Here is a 26,660-nt window from a genome sequence, read left to right on the forward strand (position 1 = left end):
ATAAAGGTGGTTGGATATTTGGATTTTGGACTCGATATCGCGGTTGTACATTTATGTTCTATAGTGATGTTTCGCGATTACTTTTTATCCGGTACGCAGCGACACTGTTCGCAGAATTTTGTGGCGCGCGTTACGTAACGGCTGCCGTAAAAACTCAATCATCGCTGGCCGAAAATATGTCGAATTAAGCCGTAATAATTGTATAGTACCAAGTACCAACGAGAGTTGTAGTGTTGTACATTCTACGGAGTGCGTGTACGCATAGTACGCACGCAACACGCACAGACGCACAGTACATTTCCGATGACCATTGCCATTTGCCGCGAGAGTTGGCACAAATAATCAAAATAATAATAATAATAGTAATATAGTAGTGTACCCATAATAGTATAGCGGGCGGATTGTGCGCACGCGCAATCATCGCCGCGGCCGAAAAACGCAACCGAGTCCGACGTCCGGACTCGTCTCCAATCTCTTTCCAATTTCCAATGCACGTCTCAGTCAGTGTTCGCGTTTCGTTCCGTCCACACCACTGGCGCCCGCACGTTGTCGCCGTTGCGTACGCATTCGTTCGCGCACGCCGATTCTAATTGTTGAATTCCCGGAATTCCCGGACTCCGGCCAGTACCGATAGGCGATATAGTGTATTTATACACTTTATTACGACACGGCACACCCGTGTCAAGGACCAAGGTACACCGATTAATAATAATAATATTGTTCGCCGGCACATTATTATATAGGACATAGGTAGTATAATAACAAAGCATTTCAACCATAACTGCCGTCACGGTATCCGTCATTCTCCGATTCTCGTTGGACATCGCGAGTTTTTCGATCGTCGGAAAAGTCGAACATTCAACATCAGCTGCCGTAGTTGTCACGACTGTTCGATACCGGGCACACGCCGGATAACACGCGCGGCACTACGGACGGACGGGCGGTAGGCACCACCGTACTATTGCACGCGCGGCACTACGGACGGACGGGCGGTAGGCACCACCGTACTATTGCACGCGCGACGCCGGTAACCTCGCCGGTAACGTTTGTTTGAATTACCCGCACGACAAGTCAACCGAGCTCGTCGCTCGAAACTCGTCATCCGCGACGTTCATTTATGGAGTTGGCCGATTTGGATGGTTTTTGCGGTTCGCCTTTTTGGGTAAGCGGCGCACGAGCTACTCGCATTAACACTTACCTCAAGCGCTAAACACTAATTTTCGCGATTTTCGCACCGTCACGGGCCATTTTGGTTTTTATTTTTAGGATTGGAATACGTCGTGGAATACCACTGATCCCGATGTCACGCTTTGTTTCGAGAAGACCGCCCTGGTCTGGTCGCCCTGCCTGTTCCTGTGGCTGTTCTGTCCGCTAGAAGTCTACTACCTGGTGCACAGCAGGTACAGGGACATACCGTGGAATTGGCTCAACTTGACCAAACTGGTGAGAGTTTCGATATATTTCAATTTGTTGTTGATATTATTAATTCATTGTTGTGTGCTTAAATAATGTAATCTAATGTGCACCGTAATGTAATCCTAGTGGCCTGGTGCATACTATGAGTTATCGAGTTATGATATAACATAATATTGAGTAACGCACAATACGGCTCTATGACATAATGTATTTATGACTCTTGCAAGAGAGGGGATAATTTATTATGTTTAACAGATAAGAGTATTATGAATAACAGACTATCAGAGATTATTCATGCAATCATATTTTATGCCTAGGTATGTGTCTCAAATTGACTATTTTGCTCGGTAGATTACAAGATGTACGGTTAAAATCTGGAACAATCAAATCTATTGTTGTGTTATCCGAGAATTGTATATTATTATGTTACACCCAACAATTACTGATTAGTGATTGCTATATTTTCTACACTATTATATATATATATATATACCTGTGTAGAGGTACCTACTATAAATTAATTATGTCTTTATCTTATATGAGATTTTAAAAATTTTATTTATTTAGGTATTGTTCAATTAATAATATAGCATTTATAAAATGTATCTTAAGTCATATAGGTACCTACTTGTATTCAGAGTAGACCTATCTTAAATTTAGGTAGGTAATTATATTTAATTAAGAATCATTAAACTGAAGTAAATAAATATTTAAATTTCAAAAAATAAAAGATATCAGATTGATAGTACAACTAAAAGTTTAACTAACTAGTAGGTACCTATGTATTTATTACCTGATTTAAACCTATCTACATAAGTAATTTTTTTATTAAGATTATCATTTTTCAGGTAATTATTTCATATATTATGTTCTTTCTAAAAGTTGCATTACGGGGTGCCACCATTGAGTGACTTCCCTTCCCGCTAATCAACCCACATCCCATTTACTTATTGTAACCTACATGTAAATACAGATTGTAAATATACATTTTTGTTCAATAAAAAAAAAAGTTGCATTGCCACATCACAATTTTTCTATAATGTATTTATTTATTTAATGTATCATCACATGGCCAATTTAAATAAATATGATATGTTGGGGATAAACAAAAATATGTATCTAAATCAAATTATCTAAATTTTCTATTATAACTGAACCATGATTTATAATATCTAAATTTTAATTCACAACAAAATATTTACATTGTTGTATTAATTGGTAATACACATTAGGTTGTTATGTCGATAGTAAAATATTTAATATTAAATCTGTCATTTAGCATTTTTAACTGATACTATTTATAATAATATTACTTTATTGGTATGTATTTATCACCCATTAAAAAGAATGTAAATAAACAATTCATTTTTGTGTTTTGGTCACGGCTATCTGCTGCTTGTAATATTATAACTGTGGTTTTGATTATATTGTCAATGACAGAATTAAAAATTATTATATTATTGGTTCTGTACATTCTTAAATTGGTCTGATAGTTAATCGGATGGTATGGTAGGGTATTGTATTGTGACAGCAAGTAGTTCAATTAGATGTAGCAATTGTTCACCAACTTTTTGACATATAAATTTAGGAACATAATAACATAGATATATCACTTCATAATTTATGTAATAGGTACTTAAGCACCTACTTAATTAATGAAAGTGTTATATAATATTTTTTTGATAAAAGTACATGGTTATTATTTATTTTTGATCCATGGTTAACATGCCTGTTAGGATTTTAGTGAATAATTTAGAATTAAGTCTTCTTAAATCATAACTAAAATAAATAATTTAATTCAAATTTCTATTATATTAAAACATGGTCATATGTTTAATTTTTATTCAAAATATGATTATTGACGTTTAAATCTGATATCTCTAATGTCAACTAAATGTCTAGTGCCATATCAATTTAATTTAATTTTAAACAATAATTTATGTATATAAGCAGTTTAGATAATTACCTACTTGATATACATTTGTATTTATCCAATTATTTAAATAAGTAGGTACATAGGTAGGTATTATGTTGTATTAATATAGATATTAAAAAAAAAAATTATATAGGTATTATATTATAATAAGTATATTATAATACTCTCAATCCAAACTAATATATGTTTAATGAATAGTTATCAGTAATAACAAAGAAAAATATGATATAATATTCTTTTATAAACCCAAGTAATTATAAATAGGTATATGAAATTTAAATTGTAAATAAAGTTGCCTACTTGCAGATAAGTTATACTGTAAACAATAAACTTTATCTCATTTAAATAATATTTTATAATGTACTATTCAATTTATATACATACCTATTTATTAATGTACTAAAAAATATGCAGAAAAATATATTTCCAATAATTAGTATATTTTACTAAAATTGATGAATTCTTATTGAACACCTTCATTTTTTTAAACTTAATTTATAATTTATTAACACATACACTTATCTATTACAATTAATGTTTCATTCTTTTTATAAATATTATATTATATTTAATGCCTAATCATGTACCTATAGTACAGTTAGGTAAATAGGTCAATGACTTTAAATGTCCTTGGTAATTTTCTACAACTGTACTTATTACACTAATATTAATTATATGACAACCTAAGTCTATTATTTTTATTTGTTATCCCATAAACTAATTTCTAGGTTTACTTATAAAAATATATTTTTATTTATGTAATAATAAACTATTTTTACCTACCTTTATAAATTTATTTTATTGCCTTAATTTGTACATGAATATGTTACGGGCAATTTTGAATATCCAAGAATTCTATACATTACCCTGAAGTTTTGGGCCAAGTTATTCAGACATTTTATGTATTGTCCATGCAATGTTTAGAATGACCGATTTGTAGTGGAAAATTAACTTTAAAAATAATATTCATATATTATGTACAATATTACCTATCTATTACCTATTTATACCTATATTCATGCAAATAAGTGATGTAGTGTTGAGCAACTATTTAAAAACTATTTAAACTACAATTCTTATTTACCATAGTTTTTATAAGTATTGTTAAATGTGTACCTTACATTTAATAAAAGACGTTAGCCCAGGGGGCATATCCTCCACCTTATTTAGTTAGGAAATATATATATTTTTTGAATATTTGTAAAAAAAAAAATGTTATGATCTATTACCCTTATCGTATTACCCATATTTTAAACTTTGTTCTTACTCCTGTTTTATATTTCTATGATTGCTATTGCATTTAATATATATAAAACAATAGATCACATTGGTAGTTGTAAATATTTAGTTACTAGATTATAACCAAACCTTTTTTTATATTCAAATAATATGTTTGTTGAATTAGGCTTTAGTCCACAAATTATATTTATGATTGATAAGTTATTATCAAATTATTATAATATATTAGGTGATTATATTACTGAAGTCTAAAAGTCTGAAGCTTATATTACTTTGTATAAGGCGTGTAATTTAACTTACAAAATAAAAAGGTTTAAGTCTCTAGTTGTATAATATCTTTATCCATCAATAATATTTTAGAAATTTACAATTTTGGTTTTATGTTACTTTATAGGGTGGTGCAGCTATACTATGTCTTCTTTCAATAATCGATATAGCATATGCAATAATTCAATACTCATCGGGGATGCCTATATATTCCGTGGATTTTTACACACCACTTGTAAAATTAATCACATTTGTAAGTATTCAATTCCAAAATATTTTTATATGTTTAAGATCTTTGATCAAACCTATTTTTTTGGTTTATAACAAAAGATTTTTTTTTATAATTATCTTAAGATTAAAATATGACTTAGTCTCATATATAGAAATTAAATTAACTTGTACACTATTTTACTATTTTACTTTTTGTTTGTACCTAAATATGTCTACATGTTAATAGTGTTTTAATTGTCTTTTAATTTACAGGGGTTTATAATGGTTTTAATCAGTGCCAATCGTGCAAGAGGATTAAGGTCATCTGGGTTAATATTTTTGTTTTGGTTATCCTTGGCATTTTGTGGGATGATTCAATATCGAACAGAGATCCGATTAGCATTTTCTGATGTAAGATAATATACTATAAATATAAACTAAATGTATTAATAATAATACTCAAAATACAATATTTATTAAAATATATTTTTATTTATATTTAGGTACCATTACAAAAATACCAATTAATTAGTTACATGGTGTATTACCCTCTTGTTCTAATACAGTTTGTTTTAAACTTTTTTGCCGATGCTGATCCACGACTATCAGATTATCCCCCCGTTGAGGTAAATTTTCCAAAGTATTTTTATAATTATTTAAGTTCTTATTTCATAACATTGAATAATTTCTAGAAACCATGTCCTGAGATGAAAGCATCATACCCGTCACGGATATTATTCACGTGGTTTGACGCTTTAGCATGGACTGGTTATAATCGTCCTTTAGAAACTAAAGATTTGTGGAATATGAACTATGATGATAGTTCACGAGAAGTAGTTCCTATCTTTGATAAACATTGGGAACGTTCATTAATTAAAGCAAAGTGAGTAAACGATGTGTTAATAAGGAGCAATATTTAGGTAATATGCAATTTCGTTGTCTCTTCCCATGTAATTTGTGTTAGTCGTCAATAGTAATTAGTGTGATTGTGATTGTATGCAGGTACCGGGCCATCTACGCACACACTGCATGCGTTCACATGTCAAACCGCACCGTTGACTAAAAATAAAAAGTGTGTTTTTTCTCAAAACAAACATAATAAAAATAACAAAAGCTTTTGAAAATTGGTCATATTCAAAATCGTATTATATGGTTAAGAAATAGAATTTTGAAAATCCAAGTCCACTGCGCCCTGTAAAAAGTGTTTCTCTTCACAAAAATAAAAAAATTATCATAAATCGAATCACTACAAGGCATGAAAGTTTTTCCTGTGAAACATGTTTTTGACCGATAATACAGGTCACGTGCTGGCTCTTTAACTATTAAAATAATAATTTTGATATACCTTAATACATGGTTTATGTATTTGATAGGTGAAGATAGGTATTTTATACATTATCTCTAAAAATGTTATTAATGAAACAATGTATCATAAATTAGTTACTGAATAATGTGAATAATAATTGAGTAATGAAATTGCTTAAAAATAGTAATATTAAAAATTCTTGTCGTACTATGTGTTATTATGATAATTATGCATCTAAAATAAATTTAAAAAAATTATACTTACAGGTTATTAGATAATGCAAAAGCATCTTATATAAAACATAAATCAGATGGAAGTATTGAAGTATCACCTACTGAATATACAAGAATAACTCGTGGTACTAAAAGTCAAAATGAAGCATCCATTCTTCCTGCTTTATGTAAATCATTTGGTCGTACGTTTATGTTTGGAACATTTTTAAAAGTAATTGAAGATTGTTTAGTTTTTGTCAGCCCTCAAGTTCTTAAGTAAGTTTCACTTAAACAACTTATACAGCCAATTACAAGTATTTATATATATTTTTTTCAGGTATTTGATAGCGTTTGTAGGAAATTCAAATGAACCGTTATGGAGAGGATATTTCTATGTTTTCCTTATGATGTTAACAGCAACATTACAGACATTAATATTATCTCAGTATTTTCATCGTATGTATCTCGTTGGTATGCGTGTACGAACTGCACTTACTTCTGCTATATATCGAAAGGTAAAAACGTCCATATAAAGTTAATAAGATGAATATTAAATTAATGACATTTATTTTTAAGGCTTTGAGAATTTCAAATACAGCTAGAAAAACTTTTACTGTTGGTGAAATAGTTAATTTGATGGCTGTTGATGCTCATAGATTTGTTGATCTGACAACTTATCTGAATATGATTTGGTCTGCTCCATTTCAAATTGCTCTTGCAATATACTTTTTGTGGCAATCACTTGGGCCCAGTGTACTTGCTGGTCTATTTGTAATGATAGTTTTAATCCCAATAAATGGTGTTGTGGCTGCTAAAGCAAGAAATCTTCAGATCAAACAAATGAAAAATAAAGATCAAAGGGTTAAATTAATGAATGAAATTTTGTCGGGAATTAAAGTAATATTATTTTTCACACAATTATAAACATAATTCATTTTTACATATTTATTTTTCAGGTCTTAAAACTATATGCTTGGGAACCAAGTTTTGAACAAAAAGTGTTGGATATACGAGGAAAAGAAATTAAAGTACTTCGTACTGCAGCTTATTTGAATGCAGCTACCTCATTTATTTGGGCTTGTGCACCATTTCTGGTATGAAAATGTTTTATTAACCTTTTTAATTTAAATTAAAAAAAATTGTAGAATTTTATATTTAATATATATAATAATTTTTCGTTATTTGTCTGTCCTTAATTAAATAAATTGTACTTTATTATATTTAGGTATCATTAGTAACTTTTGCAGTTTATGTACTATCTGACGATAGCCATGTATTGGATGCACAAACAGCTTTTGTTTCATTATCATTATTTAATATTTTACGTTTCCCATTATCTATGTTACCAATGTTTGTGTCAAATGTAGTTCAAGTAAGTTTTCTGTTTAGCATCGTAATAAGTGTATAAATAACTATTGTTTACTTTAAGTCTTATTAAAATTTTATAGTCAAGTGTATCTGTAAAAAGAATAAATAAGTTTATGAACTCTGAAGAGTTGGATCCAGATTCAGTTACTCATGATTCTGATGAAAGTATGTAACATTTTTTATGTATTTAATATGAAAGATTTTTTATTTTGTTGTAATTTTACTAATTAATTTCTGTTTTTAGAGGATCCTCTTGTTATTGAAAATGGTACATTCACTTGGGGTGAACCAACCGATGCACCAACATTATCAAACATAAATTTAAGAGTTTCGTCTGGACAATTGGTTGCTGTAGTGGGTACTGTTGGTTCTGGGAAGAGTTCTTTAGTGTCAGCTTTTCTTGGTGAAATGGAAAAGGTTTCTGGTAGAGCTAATACTAAAGTAAGTGTACAATTATTTATTATTTAAATTATTGTAATTTGTATAACTTGAATATTATTAATACATTAATTTGTAGGGGTCTATAGCATATGTTCCTCAGCAAGCCTGGATCCAGAATACTTCTCTTAAGGATAATATATTATTTGGTCAGACATTAAGTGATAGAGTTTATAATAAGGTCATTGATGCATGTGCCTTGAGAGCTGACTTTCAAATGCTTCCAGCAGGCGATGACACAGAAATTGGTGAAAAGGTTATACTTATAATTGCTTATTTTTACATTTAAAAATTATAATTTGTATAGATGCCTATATCAAATTGATAATTTTATAGGGAATAAATTTAAGTGGAGGCCAAAAACAAAGAGTAAGTTTAGCAAGAGCAGTTTATAAAGAGAGTGACATCTATTTTTTGGACGATCCATTAAGTGCAGTTGATTCACATGTTGGTAAACATATTTTTGAACACGTTATTGGACCTACAGGATTGTTGCGAAAAAAAGTAACTATATATTTACTAGTAACTATGTCATTAAATTAGCTTAATCTTGATTTCTTAACATGATTTTTTATTTTAAAGACACGAATTTTGGTGACTCATAGTATTACTTATCTCAGAGAAGTCGATTTAATTGTGGTAATGAAAGATGGTCAAGTATCAGAGTCTGGCACATATAAAGAATTGCTGGACAAAAAAGGAGATTTTGCTGATTTTTTAATTTTGCACATGCAGGAACAAAATGAATATAAAGTTGATGAAATAGGTAATATAAATGTAGCTTTGGTAATTGTTAAATTTTCTAGAAAAAGTACTAATTGAAATTAATTTGTTTAGAAATTGATAAGTTATTAGAAGACGCACCGGCAGATTTAAAAGAAAAATATGTTCGCCAGAGAAGTGAATCCAATTCAAATTCTTCAATGCAAAGGTATATATTGATTCTTAAGAGTATGCTATACCCGCATTAGTGGTTTGACATGTATTTTTATATAAGGCAACCAAGTATTAAGTACTCAATTACTCAAACACAGTCTTACCATGTATAATATTTTTAAGTATTCTTTAAATGGTAATGTGATATGGATAATGGGAGACAGATTAGCCAGTTTCCAGTTATGATAAGATTACAAACAGATGATAGACTGCTGTAGGCCCATGTATCAGTGACAAAAGTACCCAGGCCCAGCTGTGTGACAAAAGTCCCCCACCTAGCGAGTAATTTATAATGTAATAGCAATGTGCCGCCAACCTCACGTTTCATGCAAGTTCTGTAAAAAAAAATAATTAAATGTTCCAAAAATTTTTGGCGGCATTGAACTTCAATATTTTAATCTCAAACTTTATAATATGTCTATAAATAAGACAATTTTAATCTTTTTCTACAAATTATTTTATACTATTATGTAAAATAAATAAAATAAAAAATTTGAGTTCAATGCAGCTTGTAGAATGTCTTCTTCTTTCAGTTAAAAAAGTAGTTATCAAAATCTGAAAATTCTACAAGGCTTGAGAATTTTTCCTGTAAAGTAATTTTTGTTGATATAATAGTATGTAACAACCCCCTCCCCCTCCCCCTAAAAGGTATTGGGCATTAAATTTGTGGAAAAGTATTATAACTATGATGGCAACTAAAATATCAAATATAATTTTTAAATTTTATAGAATTGCTGAAACAAAATTATACATGGTAAGAAAGACAGCAATAACTGTGTCGTAGCAATTAAATTTTTTGTGATATCATGTATACACAAATATTTAATGATATCAAATAAATAAGACACCATGACATAGAAAATATTGACTTATATATTGTGTATACATTTGGTTTCTCAACTGTGACTGTAACCTGAGTGGTTCTTTTTTTGCATGAAACAGTTTTCTCAAACTATTTAGTGTGTTAGCCTAGTATTGATTATATTTAATCTGATTTATTATTTAATTTTATATTTTAGGCAAAGGTCTATTGATTCTGATAAAAACATTCCTCTACCTATAGTTGAACAGCAAGCTAAATTGATTGAAGTGGAGAAAGCTGAAACAGGCAGTGTATGTGTAGTATATTTTAATATTTTTATCAACATTTTAATTTTCAAATATTTATTTAAATCAAAATATTAACTGTAATTTAATTATCTTAATTCCGATTTCAAGGTTAAATGGGAAGTTTATGTACATTATCTGAAGTCAATTGGACCTTTTTTGTGTATATCTACAGTTGTTCTAAGTATTATATTCCAAGGATTTTCTATTTCATCTAATATTTGGCTTTCTGTATGGTCTAATGATGATAGTTCTCATGTCCATGGAACAGAAAATATAAGCAAAAGGAATTTATATTTAACTGTTTATGGTCTTCTTGGATTTGGTCAAGGTAAGATTGAAAACTTTTTAAGTACAAATATAACAATTTTATTGAAAATGTATCTTTTAGATAGTAAATCCAACATAATTGAAGTGAGAGCTATATTATATTTTTATATATAATATAAATATTATATTAATGAATTTTTCTTCCAAATCTATTATAAACATTATTAGTCATTGTAATTAATAAATTTATCATGACAAATATAACTTATAAGTATAGTGGCTGAATATAGTGACCCCAAAGAGTTGGTCTAGTTTCTAGAAAAGTTCATTATAATTATCTTGTTGGCTAAATTATTTTATAGAATTAATTTAATTTATGGTGAAACAATTTTAATGGTAAATTCACAAGATTGTATCATGTATTGTGACTTAAGCACTTGGTGGATATTTGTTGTGCTTTACGAGTCTTATGGGAGGTATTTAATTGTAAAGCATGGCGTTAATTTTTACTCGTAAAGTCACTCGTGGTTTCCCGTCGGTTGTCAGTAAAAGCAGCACGAGTCAAAGGAAAATTGGTAAATATACGAGTCGTATAGGAACATCATAATTGTAAAGTCAAAATACATGCAAACTTCGGCGATTACGATGCTCGCCGAGTACATGAGTCATATGCAACTGGCTTGATATTGAATTATTACATATCATTATGATTAACATATAAAATATTGTAGGCTTGGGTATTGTTAACATTTTTTTTGTCACTTCCCATTTGATTGACTCTTATTTCCATGTAAAATGATAGTTGATATTTGTTATACATAATATGTTTGTATAAATGTTGTTGATATTTAAAATGATTGGATATTTATTTAATTAAAATGTAGTTATTTAACTTGTAAATCTTAAAAGCAGTGATGTCATTTCCTGATTGGTTGTTGCCGAACAATTATTTTGAATCTCAATACATAATCTAAACTGTTTTACAATTTCAAACATTCAACTAAAATAATAAAATACTTTATACAATTAAAATCAAACTTGGAAGAAAATATGTTTATAATTTAAAAAAAAAAATATGTTGAGCTATCCAAATAAATTAAATTAAATTTTAATAATAGTCATATATATTGATCCTTAAGTAAAATGGAATGTGTCAATTTTGGCAATTTTTTTGACATAAACATATTATTTTTTGGTCATGAATTTATCTATAATTTGTGATACTTGTCATCAGTTGCTATGGTAATGTAATTGTTACTATTATACAAGTTTGGATATCTCGCCAAGTCATTATCTTCTTATCACTTATCAAAATTTGACTCTAAAAATGTGCAAATGTTTTATACATTTTTGTATCTAATTATGCTTTCTCAGATAAAATATATGGAAAAAGTTGTTTGCGGGATCTTAAGTAAACATATTAAGATGTTAAAATATCAAATCTGTTTTCAATAACAAAATTCATAAAATGTTTAATTTTAATACCTAAGGCATGAAATTTTAATTCAAGGTTCCTCTTAAGTTTAACTCTTCTGCAACTAAAAAAAATAATTATACAGTAAAGCAGCAAATTGCTTATATATATTGGATTGAAATTGTTCTTAACACCAATGGGTGAGAATTAACCTAGATTCACTTATTTTATGATATAATTTTGGGCTTTTACAATAATTTACCAATTTTTTAATCTTCTGGATTGATAGTGTATAAGGGGTATGAATACCGACTATTTTTAGGGAGTTCAATATAGGCAATTTTCTATTTGTGTGCATGCGGGTTGTGTAAATGTGTGCTAGTAAGTGACCATTAGTGTGAGTGGCACTGTCTGTGTATAAAATAATTAATGGAGCCCACATGTACGCACATGTCAGTAACTCAGTATTTTACACACTAATTACAAATGTGAATTTTAGTGAAACACTGAAACTTAGTTTCGTATTTCTTACAATATAGCTGACTGAGTGACATTATAGTATGAACACCTATTATACAAATTGAAGAGAAGAAGTTTCTAGGTTTGTATAGTAGTCAATTTTTGATATTTTATTTTCAATGTCCAATATTTAGCTCAAAGACTTGTGATATTTTACTTTTTGAGTTTTAGTTATTGAGTTTAGTAATTAAAATATCGTAAATTGACATGTATACAAGCATAGATTAACTTATTTTCTATAATATTGATAATAGGTGTATTTACTCAAACCGCTCAATAAACAATATTGGAAATACAAAAATATATTTTCATAGAATTGTTCAATACTATTCATACCCCTTAAGGAATGTTTTGTTATAATTATATGTAATACATAATAGTTCAAATTAATAACTTAGTTTTTTATAGTGAAGTAAACAGTTTCTTATTGTACAGAAAATATATTCCGTTATAAGTTTATTTTCTTATTTTTATTTTCGAACTGATTTATTGTGTTAAGTTTGGTTTGAAGATTAAATAATTGTCCATTTCACTATTAAAATCTTTACAAGTTATTCAATATGAATAGTTAATGTTTTTGTAAATACACAAACACATACATTTGCTAAATATTGATGTATATTTATGTATGATTTAATCTTTAATTGTGTTAATAAGGTAATATAAAGGAGCTATCAACCCAAAACAATTATGTTGCTTTATTTGAACTAATCTGTTATATTTTAGTTTATTTTATATATTTTTGATTTGGTGTAGTTGTATCGACGGTGACAGCGGCAATAGCTTTATCGTTAGGCACAGTAGTAGCTGCTGAAAAATTATATGAATTGATCAATGCACGGATTTTCAAGAATCCATTGAGCCTGTTTGATACAACACCTATTGGTCGTATCTTGAACAGAGTATCGAAGGACATTGATACTATTGATAATGTATTGCCGTTCATATTAAGATCAACCATCCAAACTGTATTTTCGGTAAATTCGAATTAAAATATAAGTTTTTTGTATATAGTATATACTTTAGCTTGGTGTGTCCAATATTTTTCTACATCTTGCACATTATACATTTTATTTTAATACATTATTTTTAACGTATTTATTAATTTATTATAACCAGCACTAGGATTTTGTTTCTAGTTTATTATACAACTTTTTTAAAAATAGAAAGATTATAATTTATCTATTGAATTCCCTAAAATCCCTCCACATTCCTTTCTAAACATTTTAAATTGTGTTTCTATCTAAATAAAGATACAATTTTTAATCAGCAGTTTACATTAAAGCCAAAAATACAATTTTAAATGCAACAAATTATAGTAAAATACATTTTATATTATTTTATGCTCTATGAAAAACTTGTTAATTAACAATTTTCATTTTTATGTTTGTTATAATATAAAAACTTAGTTCTGGTTGAAAATTAATTTTTAATTATTGTATATGTGTGGATGTAGTTTGAGAAGCATATATTTTAATTAGATAAGCTTTTCATTGTAGTGTTTTAGTTCAAGCTTAACTGTAGTTTTTCATAAATATTTTTGCTTTAGTTACATTGCTTTTTAAATGTATCAATTATAACCTAACCATAGGCATAATTTGAGTTTTTTTAATTGGTTGTTAAATTTTTGGAAATAATCTAATTAGTTATTATTGTTACGGTTAAATTTTTAAAACCAATGTTGGCAAATAAAATGCTTAAATTATGGTTTTTGATAGTTGAAATATTCAATATCTCAGTGTATAGTTGATTTGTCAGTTTTATCTGGAATTTATTTGTTTATCTATTTATCATAATATTTGTAAATGTTTTTTTTTTTATTATTAAATTTAGTTTTGCACATGCACAGTAAATGTTATTATTTTTAAATGGCAACCACCCATTTTCATTACCAATTATTTTTTATACATTTTAGTTGTTGAACCAGCTTCTTAAGCTTAAATTTGGCATTTTAAATTTTAGATATTATTTGCATGTGTAATGTAAAATAATTTCCATCAATAAGTCATTTTTGATCTGGGTTTTCCTATATATATATAAATACATATATATATTTAAAGAAAATTATTCTATAATGTAAGTCCTTATCTTTATTATCTAATAAACTATTAACAAACAAAATATTACCTTATTTATATTTTCATATTGTTATTTATAATCATAGGCCTTATAATAATTAACCAATAGCGTATATACTAGTATCATGATGAACGAAAGAATCTTGGATAAACAACTCTATGCTGAGATATTAGGTTCCAAGTTTTTTCTTATCTTAATTTTAAATTACTATTGTTTAAAAAAAAAAAATCAAATTTGGTAGATGTATAACATTATTTCACCATTTTTGTATTGTTGAAAAGTAATTGATTGTTTAAAGGAAACAAAATCGGCTACGTAAAAAGAAACTAAAATAGTGCTTATGTATGAGTATAATAATTAAAAATACTATTTAAATCATCAAATACTTGTGGTTTATTGCTTTATTTCATTTTTTTTAAAAATTTAAACAACCTTTTGGATGCTGTTGGATTTTGATACTTAAAGCTATTATTTCATTACATGTATAACTGCCATTTACTGTTTTGTGTATTACTATATTTAACATATTGTGGGAATTTGTATGTTAGGCAAAAAAAAATTCCATGCTTATAAATATTTAATTATTTATATTTAGGATTTTTGGATTTTTACTAGAGCAAAGAATATTGTATTGGTTTAATAATAAATGTTTGTCTGTTTTGGAGCGTAAGATTTTGTCTAAACTCAACAGGTTTTTGACAAAATATATTTATTTTTTGTATCTCATTCAATTAGGAATTACTGACAAATTCATAAAATATTTGTATTAGCGCTTATGCTATACGTGTTATGATATAAAATATTTTGAATCTTTTTGAATTATTTAAAAAAAGTTAGTTTAATGCACAATAATTTCTTATGAGCAATTTGAAGTGTCTTAAATTTAGATGATTAAAAGTTTTTAAATAACATTCAGAGTATTAATTGTGGAAATATGAAACACTTCACTGTTCCTTAAATTATTAATTTCTATAATCAATAAAATTTGCAAAATATTTAGTCTAATTTTAAACTATTTTTAGAAATTTAAAAATTTTTTTGTGTTGATACAAATTCTAAAAATATCAAGCCTAAAGCTCAGTCAAATAGTTTGAAAATATAATACAAAATCCCACATAAGTTGCTTTTATAGTAATTTAAAATACACGTGCTCAATTATTTTTTATAAGCAATTCAAGTTCAAATGTTGACTAAATTCGTCAAAATCACATATATATCATATATGTACAAATTATTTTAGTTTGAAAATTACTGAAACCTAAGAATCTAAAAAATATGTTCTCACAATTTTTTTTTGTATATTTATTCAAATTGGGATAACATTTGATATTTAAACAAAGAATAACGATTTTAGTTATTTTTTTGTAATTTAACAATATTTGTGGGTACTACAAACTTTCATATACATCACTTTATTTTATTATACACAATGACATTTTCAAAATATTTAGTTTAATTTATTTTCTGCCATTGCCTATTATAATAGTTCATTTTATACTATACCATACCATACCATATTATATCTTCTGTATCACCAATAGTAAAATAAATTACTATAATAGCAATATAAATAATGCTTAGTAATAGAGGCTAAAGTATAAGTCTTCGCTGACAATCGGTTTTTGTGTGTATTAATTTATCATTGAATTTAAATTTAACACATCTATTACAAAAATTACTAAGTACTCAAACTCCTACTGTACACCAGAGCTGTTACTAATTTTATAACTTTTAACAAATTTGGATATTTGAACAAAAAATATTGATTTTATTGTAATTAAAAAATATATTCTTTGTAGGGACTTGAAACTTTTTGTCATTGTGTGTATAGTGTATCTATTATTATTTACCAATACTATACACAATAACAATTTTAAAACTTATTATAAAGCTATCATTTTTTAAATACAATAAACGTCTTCACACTATTCTATGGTACATTGGCGATTGGCTTATAAGTTAATAATAATAATTATATGATATAATATAATAATAATAATTTTTTTAGGCAAAAATTAGCCAATCTACAGTATTACTAATAATATATATTCTTAGAAATAGAGATTAACACCACGCTTCCGCTCAAAGTTTTTGGATCAAATAATTTATAATTGAGTTCAAATTTAACACATGTAATGGACAGTGCCTCATCAATAATGAGTTACTATTAAAATCTATTATACAGCAGAGTTCCTAGATTTTTCAAGTTTGAAGTTTAATTTTAGGATTGCCCGTAACAAATATTTTAAAAACTTCCCATGTAATGATTACCATCATTCCTAATACATCTAAACATAAAATTAATTTTTATAAACATTTAATATTTTAAAATATTTTATTTCTTTTGATGGTAATTTTAATTCTGAGTATTTTGACTTGGGGTGTTCATACCAAGTTCCATTATTAAATACATTTACATTTACAATTGCATTAAATTTACATGTCATATTATTAAGTATAATTACTTCTAGGTTATATTGCACTTAAATGCTTAATAAAATGGCTCAAAAATTGTTAATTGCTTATGAGTATTTATATCTTATAATTTGGCTTAAGCTTTTATACTTGAACAATTTAGTTATTGTAATTGCTATGAAGATTATTAGAACTGCTTTAAAACTTAAATTTGATTTGGGTTTTCCATTTTTATACTTTCTTTTGCTTTTATTAATACATTTTACCTACAATTTTGCAGTTTTAACCGTAGTACTTGGCACCACCACATTATATGTCGGTTGTCTAATAGCTTCTCGAGTTTTGCATGACAGCATGCTTAAGAATATAATGCACGCCAAAATGAGCTTCTTTAATGTTACGCCCAGTGGGCGTATATTAAATAGAGTTGCAAAAGATGTTGACATTATTGACATAACATTGCCTCCAATATTGCTGTCATGGAATAGATGTCTGATCATGGTAAGTGCATAGGATAATATCTATCATTTGCCACTAGTACATGATTTGAGTTATAATAAACTTAGTACAACAGAAATGCATTATTCTTGACTAAAATAAAGTTAAATTAAGTATGTTAGTTTTGTTTAAAATATTTATTTTTCTGTAAATATCCATTTTGTAGATTGTGTATACAATTTATGTATCTTCTACAATCTGATAAATTTTAATTTTGATCGCTTATGCATGGTTCAAATTGTTTTGAATGTATTTTTAAATTCTATTCTTAAGATAAATGTGTATCACTAATCTTATTTGTTTTATTCAAAGTGGAGGGTTATTTCTATAAAATTAATGCTTAAATTTGCTTTACATGTGGATAATATTAATTTTTCTGGTTCCTAACAGATTTGAAATGTAGTTCTAAATATCAATATCTAAATATCTTATCGTCCAAGATTGATATCTGTTAAAAATTGGCTACCTATATTTCACTTATGCCTGCATTTGAAATTTAGTATTTGTTTTGATTATAATATTTATGTAATATATAATATTATATTCAGTGTATCTGGGTATTGAATGTACCACTTAATATCTTGGTCAGACAACCTTGAATTTGAGTGGTGCTTTTTAGGATAGCTAAGGAACTATCCAAATATAATTGGTAAATATTCCCATTTTAACTCATTTGGTACACACATGCTCAGTTCAACTTGCTTTGTTTTAAATTACAATCTATTTTTAGACATTGGATTCAGATTTTTCAAAAAATTAAAATGCTCGTCCTCAGTCATTTGCTTATTAACTTACAGTTTAAGTTAGTAGACAACAAAATTCAAAATTTACATCTTATCGTTTAGGATCTAACATCCTAACTACCTTGTTGTACTTCACGCATTATGGTATATAGATTCCAAAAATTAAGAAACTTACTCTTTGGAAACGTTGAAGTAACATTTTTTTTTTTTTTTTTTTTTTTTATTCAAAAACCATCATAAATTATATAGGATACAAAAATATTACGTTAGGTTACATGGTTATCTATCTCTTTTAAGCTTTTAGCTTGTGTTAGAGATAGAGAGTAATAATATTTAATTAATTAAGAACTATATACATTAAATTATATGAGTAGCACAGTAAGTGATGAATGAACAATAGAAGTACCTAATGAGAAAAAATAAAAATAAAAAAAAGATTAATACAGATAAATAAATATTTTTAACAATAGAAAAATTGTATGAATGAGAGATGATATTAAATATTACATATTATAACATATTAAATATAGAATATAAAAAAAAAGAAAAAATGATAAAATAAAATAACAAAATATATAAAATATAAAATATAGCAAAGGATATGAGAAAGTTAGGTTAATTGAGAAAATAGCCAATGATACATACCTTACAACATTTAAATATGATACTCTAGTATAAAATTAAAATCTCAAATTATCATAATTTGTTTCAGGATAGTTAACATCTATCATAATATATTGTACAAAAAGATATTTGAAATTATTGCACGTATATGGTACAGTTTAAAATTTTTGAACAATTGCAAAGAATAACATTTTTAGAACAAAAATAATTGAATCAAATGGTAGTTCCTTAGCTATCCCATAAAATGCCATTTAAATTCATGGTCGTCCAACTGAAATGTAGTGGTACATTCATTAAAAACCGCCAACCGTACATAATGTATATTCTATATATTATATTATTTATTCTCATCAGTTTTTTTATTTTTAATTTAGGCTTTGACAACTGAGGTCACTAGCCTAGTACTGTGGGGGAAGGGATGGAGGGTGCGGTTAGTTTCGATACGCATATATGTAGCAAAGGGTTTGTCACTGAAAACTTGGGTGGTCACCCATCTAGGAACTATGACTCCGGCAGGTGCGAACACAGAACATATTTTGTGCCACACCAAGCCATATACATGATTTATGTATCAAAAAATGTGTGGTGTTAAATACATTTGTTCCTTACCGTACAGCATAATAATAACTACTTTGAAAGGGCTTAAAATATTTTATGTTAAACAATAATTACTATCCAAGTATTACCGAACTAAAACATTTAAATTGTTAATTAATACAGTCAAATCTTGATAAGTCAACAATCTCAATAACTCAAATTCTTTCCTTGCCCCTTGAAGTATTTGTGTTTAAGGTATACAATTTGAAAAATACATAAGTCAAATTTATATTTATTCTCCTTGAGATTCGAGTTATTGTGACTTGACTGTATAATGTTCAATAATATCCAAGTATGTATAGAATAGTTATAGTATAATAATTTAAAAAATACCCAATCGATTAGAAAATGATATTTTTGATTTATTTTGATATTTGGTGAACAAAAAAAAAAAATCTAAAATAGTGTCATGTATAATTTTTTATTTATTGAAATTAAATAAATTGTTTTAAATCAATTTATATATTATGATAACTATCAGATATTAACAGAGTTATAGAATATACTGCGTTATTACATACCTACTGTGTAATTTTTGTGTAAATTATTCAAAATAACTTAAAAATGAAATAGATATATTATTTATTTTTAAACATACAATCTGAAGTGTTTTTCCTAAGATATACTAAAAGAAATTGTATTAGTGTATATGAAAATCAGATTTTTTATGGTAATGCCTCAGTTCAGAATTGTTTTTAATAATTGAGAAGTTACTAAATCATAGCCACCTATGAAATTGCAAGGACTCATTGTATTCAAATATTGCACCGGTAAACAAGACAATGGTCTGAGGCCTCCATTTTCTTTTTAGAGGATGCACATTTTAGAGAAATATATATTTTTAAATATAACTTCTATGATATGTATATCTACAAAAAGAAACATATATTGGTACATGTTATATTATGAAGTTTAAATTAGGTTAGAGCTTAGTATGGCTGTTTATCTTAATCCCATCACATACCCGGCTCAATTCACACAGCATGTATTTTTACAACATTGTAACAAAATACAAATAAGTAAATCATTTGTGTATTGGTATTTATTAAATATTCATGAGGTGTGTAGGACCTTGGATAGTTTTTAGCTCTAGAAATTTTGTATTATCGAAATATTATATCCTATGGTTTCAAGGGTATTACCGCGTCCCAATAGAAATGATAGATTTTTATCGATATTTACAGGATTATTTGAATTTTTGGCTGACCTATGTTTGTGTTTGGGCGCATGGATGGCGTCTGTCTTTTTGCATAATTACATGGCAGCAAATGTTTTTCGAAATCCAATGAAATTTTTTGATGCTACTCCAACTGGTCGAATTTTGTCCCGTTTCTCAGCAGACGTTGAAGTCGTTGATACACTTTCTCAACAGCTATCTGATACAGTTTATTGTTTCATGGATGTACGTGTCATTTTTTTTATTGTATAATTTTTGCGACTAGAATATTGATTTATTAATTGCTTTGTAAAAAATTTGTATCTGTTATAGGCTTATAGCATTGATGATTTAATACTAATTTACCTTGATATATGCATTGCCCAAGGATAATGTATTTCGTTGTAAACTATGAGTGTTAATAGTACTTATTTGTTTACTATTTTATGATTTATGGGTTTGCTGTAAATAATAAACACTCTCTTTCTCAGTATTTCAATAGTTTTGATTGTATTAGTCTAATAAAAAAAAAAATTTATTGGACTATAAATAAATTAAATTTATGTAAAGCAAACCTATCAAACATGAAATTATATATTAAAAACTAAGTGGTGGTGTAAGATCTTAAAAAAAATTTAAAAATAATATCAGAAAATTTGTTTTTGAATTAAAAACATATTATAATGTCTTCATTCTTTCCATGCTTTGCTTTTTCACATCATACTACAATCTAAAATGCTTGTGTATGGACTTTGTATTGCTAACTCACTAAAAAAAAAATAGCTTATACAATTTGAAAACTAAAAAAATATATTAATTATATTTTTCACTTAATAGGTTGTTGGTACTTTGGTTGTAATCAGTTACAGTACTCCCGTGTTCACAGCTGTGATAATTCCTATTGGTATTCTTTATTACTTCATACAGGTAATTATACTTTTAATCCATAAATATAATTTTTATTTAAATTTCATTTTTATTACAGAGATTTTATGTTGCAACATCACGTCAGCTCAAAAGACTTGAATCTGTATCTCGTTCACCAATTTATTCACATTTTAGTGAAACAGTTACAGGGGCATCATCAATTCGTGCTTATGGTGCAGAATCCAAATTTATAATTCAATCCGAACAAAAAGTAGATTTTAATCAAACTTGTTACTATCCAAGTACAGTAGCTAATAGGTACAACTTATTTTGATTGGTATGTGATATAAATATATAATAGTATATTAATTGATTTTTATTTTATCTTAGATGGCTAGCTGTAAGGTTAGAAACAATTGGTAATTTTATTATTTTCTTTTCGTCGGTGTTCTCAGTATTGGGAAGAGATACATTAAGCCCAGGGATTGTTGGTTTGTCTGTCAGTTATGCTCTACAGGTATGCAATAAATTTTATTTAAAATAGAGAATAAGTATTCTTAAATATAATTTTGTTTTATTAAGATCACACAAACGCTAAATTGGTTGGTTAGAATGACTTCTGAAGTTGAAACTAATATTGTAGCAGTTGAACGTATTAAAGAATATGGAGAAACACCTCAAGTAATTTGATAAATATAATTTATTTATTTGATCATATACAAATAATTATTTTTACTTTATAGGAAGCACCATGGGATGTACCATCAAATTTGCCAGCCAAAGATTGGCCAACAAGTGGAGAAGTTCAATTTAAAAATCTTAAAGTTCGTTATCGTGAAGGCTTAGACTTAGCATTGAAAGGCCTAGATATTTTAGTAGAAGGGGGCCAAAAGGTATTTATCTAAATATAAAATATGTAGATACCAATTAAATTTTGTTTCTACTTGAAAAAAATCTAGGTAGGTATTGTTGGACGTACCGGAGCTGGAAAATCTTCTTTGACTCTAAGTTTGTTCCGTATTGTTGAAGCTGCGGAAGGATCAATTCTTGTTGATGGTGTTGACATATCTAATATTGGTTTGCATACATTACGTAGCCGTCTCACAATTATTCCACAGGTAACATATAAATTTGATCTGATTGAAAAAAAAAAAAAAACTAAGCCGTGTATTTATTATTGATAGGATCCAGTATTATTTTCTGGTACATTAAGAATGAATTTAGATCCAACTAATAGTAATACAGATGAGCAGCTTTGGAACGCCTTAAAACTAGCCCATTTAAAAGCACATGTCAAAGGACTAATAGGTGGTTTGGATTATGAAGTATCTGAAGGAGGAGACAATCTTAGGTATTTATTAATATGACAGTGCTAAAGGAAGTCATTCACTTACTTTTAGGGGCTGAAGTTTTAAATTTATTTAAATATAGTTTTAATAGTAATGCAATTCAGAACATGCCATTGCAAGTACCACTACAAGGTTGTTATTTTGTGGCATAACTTTAAAAGTATAAATAATAATAGTTTTGCTTAATCTAACACCACTTTCTTATTCATAATATGACCAATTGTTTTTAGTAAATATAAGAGAATTAACTCTGTATACTCTTATGTATGTTTATTTAATATTTATTATTACTGTATGAGTTGCAGTCCAACAATAAGTGCATAATATATCAATTGTATGTACTAATTTATCTAATAACTTAAAAATGAAATAACAATTTATGCTTGAACAAAATAAACATGGTTAAAAATAAAAATATTAAAAAATTTTTTTTAAATTAAAAATTATTGCATTACCACGAAAGTTCTCTTCTATATTTTGCTAAACGTTTGGTCATTTTATTTATTATTAACACGTACTGGGTAATAAAGCTGTTCTATTAACAAAATATAATACAATTTATAAACCTATCCCAAGTTGGATAGACATGGGATCATGAAAATGTATTTTGAAAATTAAAAAAATAATATTATGTGCGTTACATTCTCACATACATCATACTAATGAATTACTTCACCATAGCAACTAATAGGGAAGTGTAACTAAAGTTTTAAAATTTCAGATAGACTGGGGTTCCAAGAGGGCCCTAGGGGCCATGGTCCCACATCCCAAGCCTGTATAAAAGAAATCGTATATTGTTAAAAACAAAATTACAAAAATAAAAAACATACTATTGATTACAAGTGTGTAATTAGGCCAGGAGTCTCCGGGTTTTGTGGCTCTCGCCTACCGCCGTCCGTCCGTGCCTTAGCGCTGGGCGCTACTAACGGGCGGAGGTGGAGCTAGGACGTCGACGGCTAACTGCCTACGACCTAGGGTCGTCTGTGGACCACCAGCACCGGGCCCCGGGGGCCCGTACCTTTTCTGAGGGCCGGGATGACTCAGTTAAGTGCCACCTTGGGTACCGGACCTCCCACTAGGTGTTGTGGTTTATATACTACTATCTGGCGCCTGTCCCACAGCCACCACGTTTCAGCCGAGGTAGGCTCCTCAACCTTGAGGGGCACCACGCACAGCTCCGGCTAGCCGTATCTGAGCGCAGTGGGGCTCCCCTCTCCCGTGGTACTGACTTAAGTTTTTAGTTGATGTCAGTGGATCAACCCGGGGCGTAGCCCCTACCACTATTTTGGCTCCCCAGCTGGCTAGTGGTGGGCCTTTGTGTAATTAGGCCAGTAGGAGGGGTATGTATTTACTTATATAAACTATTTATACTGTGAAGTATAAATAAACTATAATAATTTAAAATATACTATGTTATGATATTATTCAAAACATTAATTGCGTAGCTCACATTTCTGTACGAACTACGGAAATACCATGACAAAATAATGTGTATTCCACATCCAGTGATGAATAAACTCGAACTCCTCTTGTCTCTAGCAGATAGAAGAGTTATAGCTAATTTGGTGTTTTTGCACAAACTAATTGATAGACGTGTGGATGTTCCCTCTCTTCTTTCTCTAATACATTTTAAAGTTCCTTCTCACTCAACTAGGTCTAATTCTTCCTTTGTTGTTTCATTCCACAACACCAACTGTGGTAGAAATAATCCCATTCACCGTATGATGCACATTGGTAATGAGCACCTAAGCTTCTCTTAAAATGTTTTTATTAATAATAGTACTGCAATCTGTTTAAGAATATTCTCTTGACAAGAATTTTTATAATCTTACTCTATAAATAATGTTAGTCCGTCGCGTCGTTGCCCAATGCCCACCGTCTAGTGGTTTACAGGCTACTGACTCTATTACAGTAAAAATTGTTATACAGTTTTCTGAAAATTTTGATTTAGCCCTCCCTCATCTGCAAGACTGCAACCATGTCTCTGGAGCTGCCCCTCTGGGGGTCTATCTAAAATTTGTAAAACTTTAGTTACACTTTTTATCAGTTGATATGGTGAAATTGTCAATATTAAGTATTGACAATAGGTGAACTATTTTAACATTAATTGTTGTATTTCAGTGTGGGCCAAAGACAATTGGTATGTTTAGCTAGAGCATTGTTAAGAAAGACAAAATTATTAGTGTTGGATGAAGCAACAGCGGCAATAGATTTGGAAACAGATGATCTAATACAAACAACCATACGATCAGAATTCAAAGACTGCACAGTATTGACAATTGCTCATCGTCTAAACACAATCATGGATTCTGACAAGTAAGCTTTACAATGTTGTATAGGTATATGTTGTTAGCTAAATTATTAACATATGTTTTCTTCCATAGGGTAATAGTTTTGGATAATGGTTTCATGGTCGAATACGACTCGCCTGCTAATTTACTGCAAGAAAAGTCATCAGTTTTCTACTTGATGGCAAAGGATGCAGGTCTAGTTCAATAAATGTGTTCAACCTATATTATGATGAATCTCATGTGCCGTATCAGCCTGAATAAATTTGTTCATTTTGCGGTTAAATAATCATGATTTTGTTTTTATAATTTTTTGTCACAGATTGATAATCAAACTATTACATAGTATACTTATAACAGTAAGATGATGTTTTATGAATGAATTTTTTTATTTTAAATTTTGTTTTTAATATTAAGCCGTCCGTGTTATATCAAATACTTGCCATTTGATTAGGGTTTTTCAATGTTAATTTTTATATCTATGTACACAAGTGGCATACATATGTTACTGTTATAAATTGTTCAGTGTATATTTTATTCAAAATAACAGTGATTTTTTTCTATAAACAAACAAATTATCAAATTAAATATATGTAAATGTATATTTTTACACTGTCCATTATTTTATTTTTTATTTGTGTTTAAAAGAGTCCAGTATATACTTGACAAGCAGGGCTCGTAACTTCATGCACTAAAAAATGCCTAAATAAGCTGCATTCATGCACTAAAAATTATCAAAATATGTATTTATATGCCCTAACATTTTTAAATTATGCACTCAAAATATGCATAGTGTAAAGAAATCATGAGCAAAATTTAAAATAATAAGAATAAATCCATGAATTTATAAAATTACTAATTCCGCCAAAAAATTTTGCAAACAGCCCGCAACAGTTTGTTTTTCTTTTGGCACTGACACACTCTCACACGAAAACACTAAAACAAGAAATTGAACGGACGAACTCATACGAGTATACGACTAATATGAGTAAACTCATCGGCGAGTGCAAGAAAACTATACTGTTATTACTGTACCTATGTACAAAATTATAAATGATGATTGGTGAGAAGCTGAAACGTTAACAATCAACCAGCGGTGCCTAAATATTAAAATTGAGAAAGGGGTAACTTATATAAAATTCATAACTGTCTGTTCATATTCTGTCTCCACCAAAATATTATATAAAAATTAGACACCTATTGTTAGGTAGCAGAAATCATTATTAAATATTGATGATTAATGAGTTATGAGTAATTACTATGTAAATTCTAATGAGTAATGACAATATGACTGGAAAGTGGTTAAGGTCCCTGCAAACCCTATACATTTTTGATCAAAACGACCTTGGCGACTAACAACAATTAAGGTAGTTCTACTGGTTTGATTTAAAATATTATGTAAAGAT

General features: G+C 28.3%; 1 protein-coding gene across 3 annotated transcripts; it reads left to right on the forward strand.

Moving 5' to 3' along the window:
* The first annotated feature begins 449 nt into the window (after positions 1 to 449).
* On the forward strand, positions 450 to 25,864 carry LOC132939754 (multidrug resistance-associated protein 1-like). Of its 3 annotated transcripts, none has more exons than XM_061007104.1 (29): positions 450 to 1,162; positions 1,267 to 1,443; positions 4,986 to 5,111; positions 5,342 to 5,479; positions 5,572 to 5,694; positions 5,761 to 5,951; positions 6,641 to 6,862; positions 6,924 to 7,101; positions 7,163 to 7,483; positions 7,543 to 7,680; positions 7,812 to 7,958; positions 8,035 to 8,119; positions 8,199 to 8,395; positions 8,472 to 8,648; positions 8,729 to 8,896; positions 8,975 to 9,158; positions 9,230 to 9,323; positions 10,348 to 10,441; positions 10,547 to 10,766; positions 17,413 to 17,633; positions 21,588 to 21,677; positions 21,736 to 21,935; positions 22,008 to 22,134; positions 22,200 to 22,298; positions 22,361 to 22,510; positions 22,577 to 22,735; positions 22,802 to 22,968; positions 25,088 to 25,282; positions 25,351 to 25,864. In XM_061007104.1, the coding sequence occupies exons 1-29, from the start codon at positions 1,118 to 1,120 to the stop codon at positions 25,463 to 25,465; spliced, it is 4,548 nt and encodes a 1,515-aa protein (XP_060863087.1). In that variant the 5' UTR covers positions 450 to 1,117; the 3' UTR covers positions 25,466 to 25,864. The 3 variants fall into 3 exon arrangements, with proteins under 3 accessions (XP_060863087.1, XP_060863086.1, XP_060863085.1); XM_061007103.1 differs by lacking the exon at positions 17,413 to 17,633 and adding an exon at positions 20,779 to 20,996 and having other exon boundaries at positions 453 to 1,162; XM_061007102.1 differs by lacking the exon at positions 17,413 to 17,633 and adding an exon at positions 13,395 to 13,615 and having other exon boundaries at positions 455 to 1,162.
* Positions 25,865 to 26,660: the final 796 nt, after the last annotated feature.

Source organism: Metopolophium dirhodum, chromosome 2 (assembly GCF_019925205.1).
Source record: "Metopolophium dirhodum isolate CAU chromosome 2, ASM1992520v1, whole genome shotgun sequence".
Classification (NCBI taxonomy): domain Eukaryota; kingdom Metazoa; phylum Arthropoda; class Insecta; order Hemiptera; family Aphididae; genus Metopolophium; species Metopolophium dirhodum.

Bases quoted from the DNA above. Each gene is read 5' to 3' on its own strand.
- LOC132939754 (XM_061007104.1), top strand. From the start codon at position 1,118: ATGGAGTTGGCCGATTTGGATGGTTTTTGCGGTTCGCCTTTTTGG. The intron at 5,112-5,341 runs GTAAGTATTCAA...TTTAATTTACAG, and splicing joins TTGTAAAATTAATCACATTT to GGGTTTATAATGGTTTTAAT. The intron at 22,511-22,576 runs GTATTTATCTAA...AAAAAAATCTAG, and splicing joins TAGTAGAAGGGGGCCAAAAG to GTAGGTATTGTTGGACGTAC.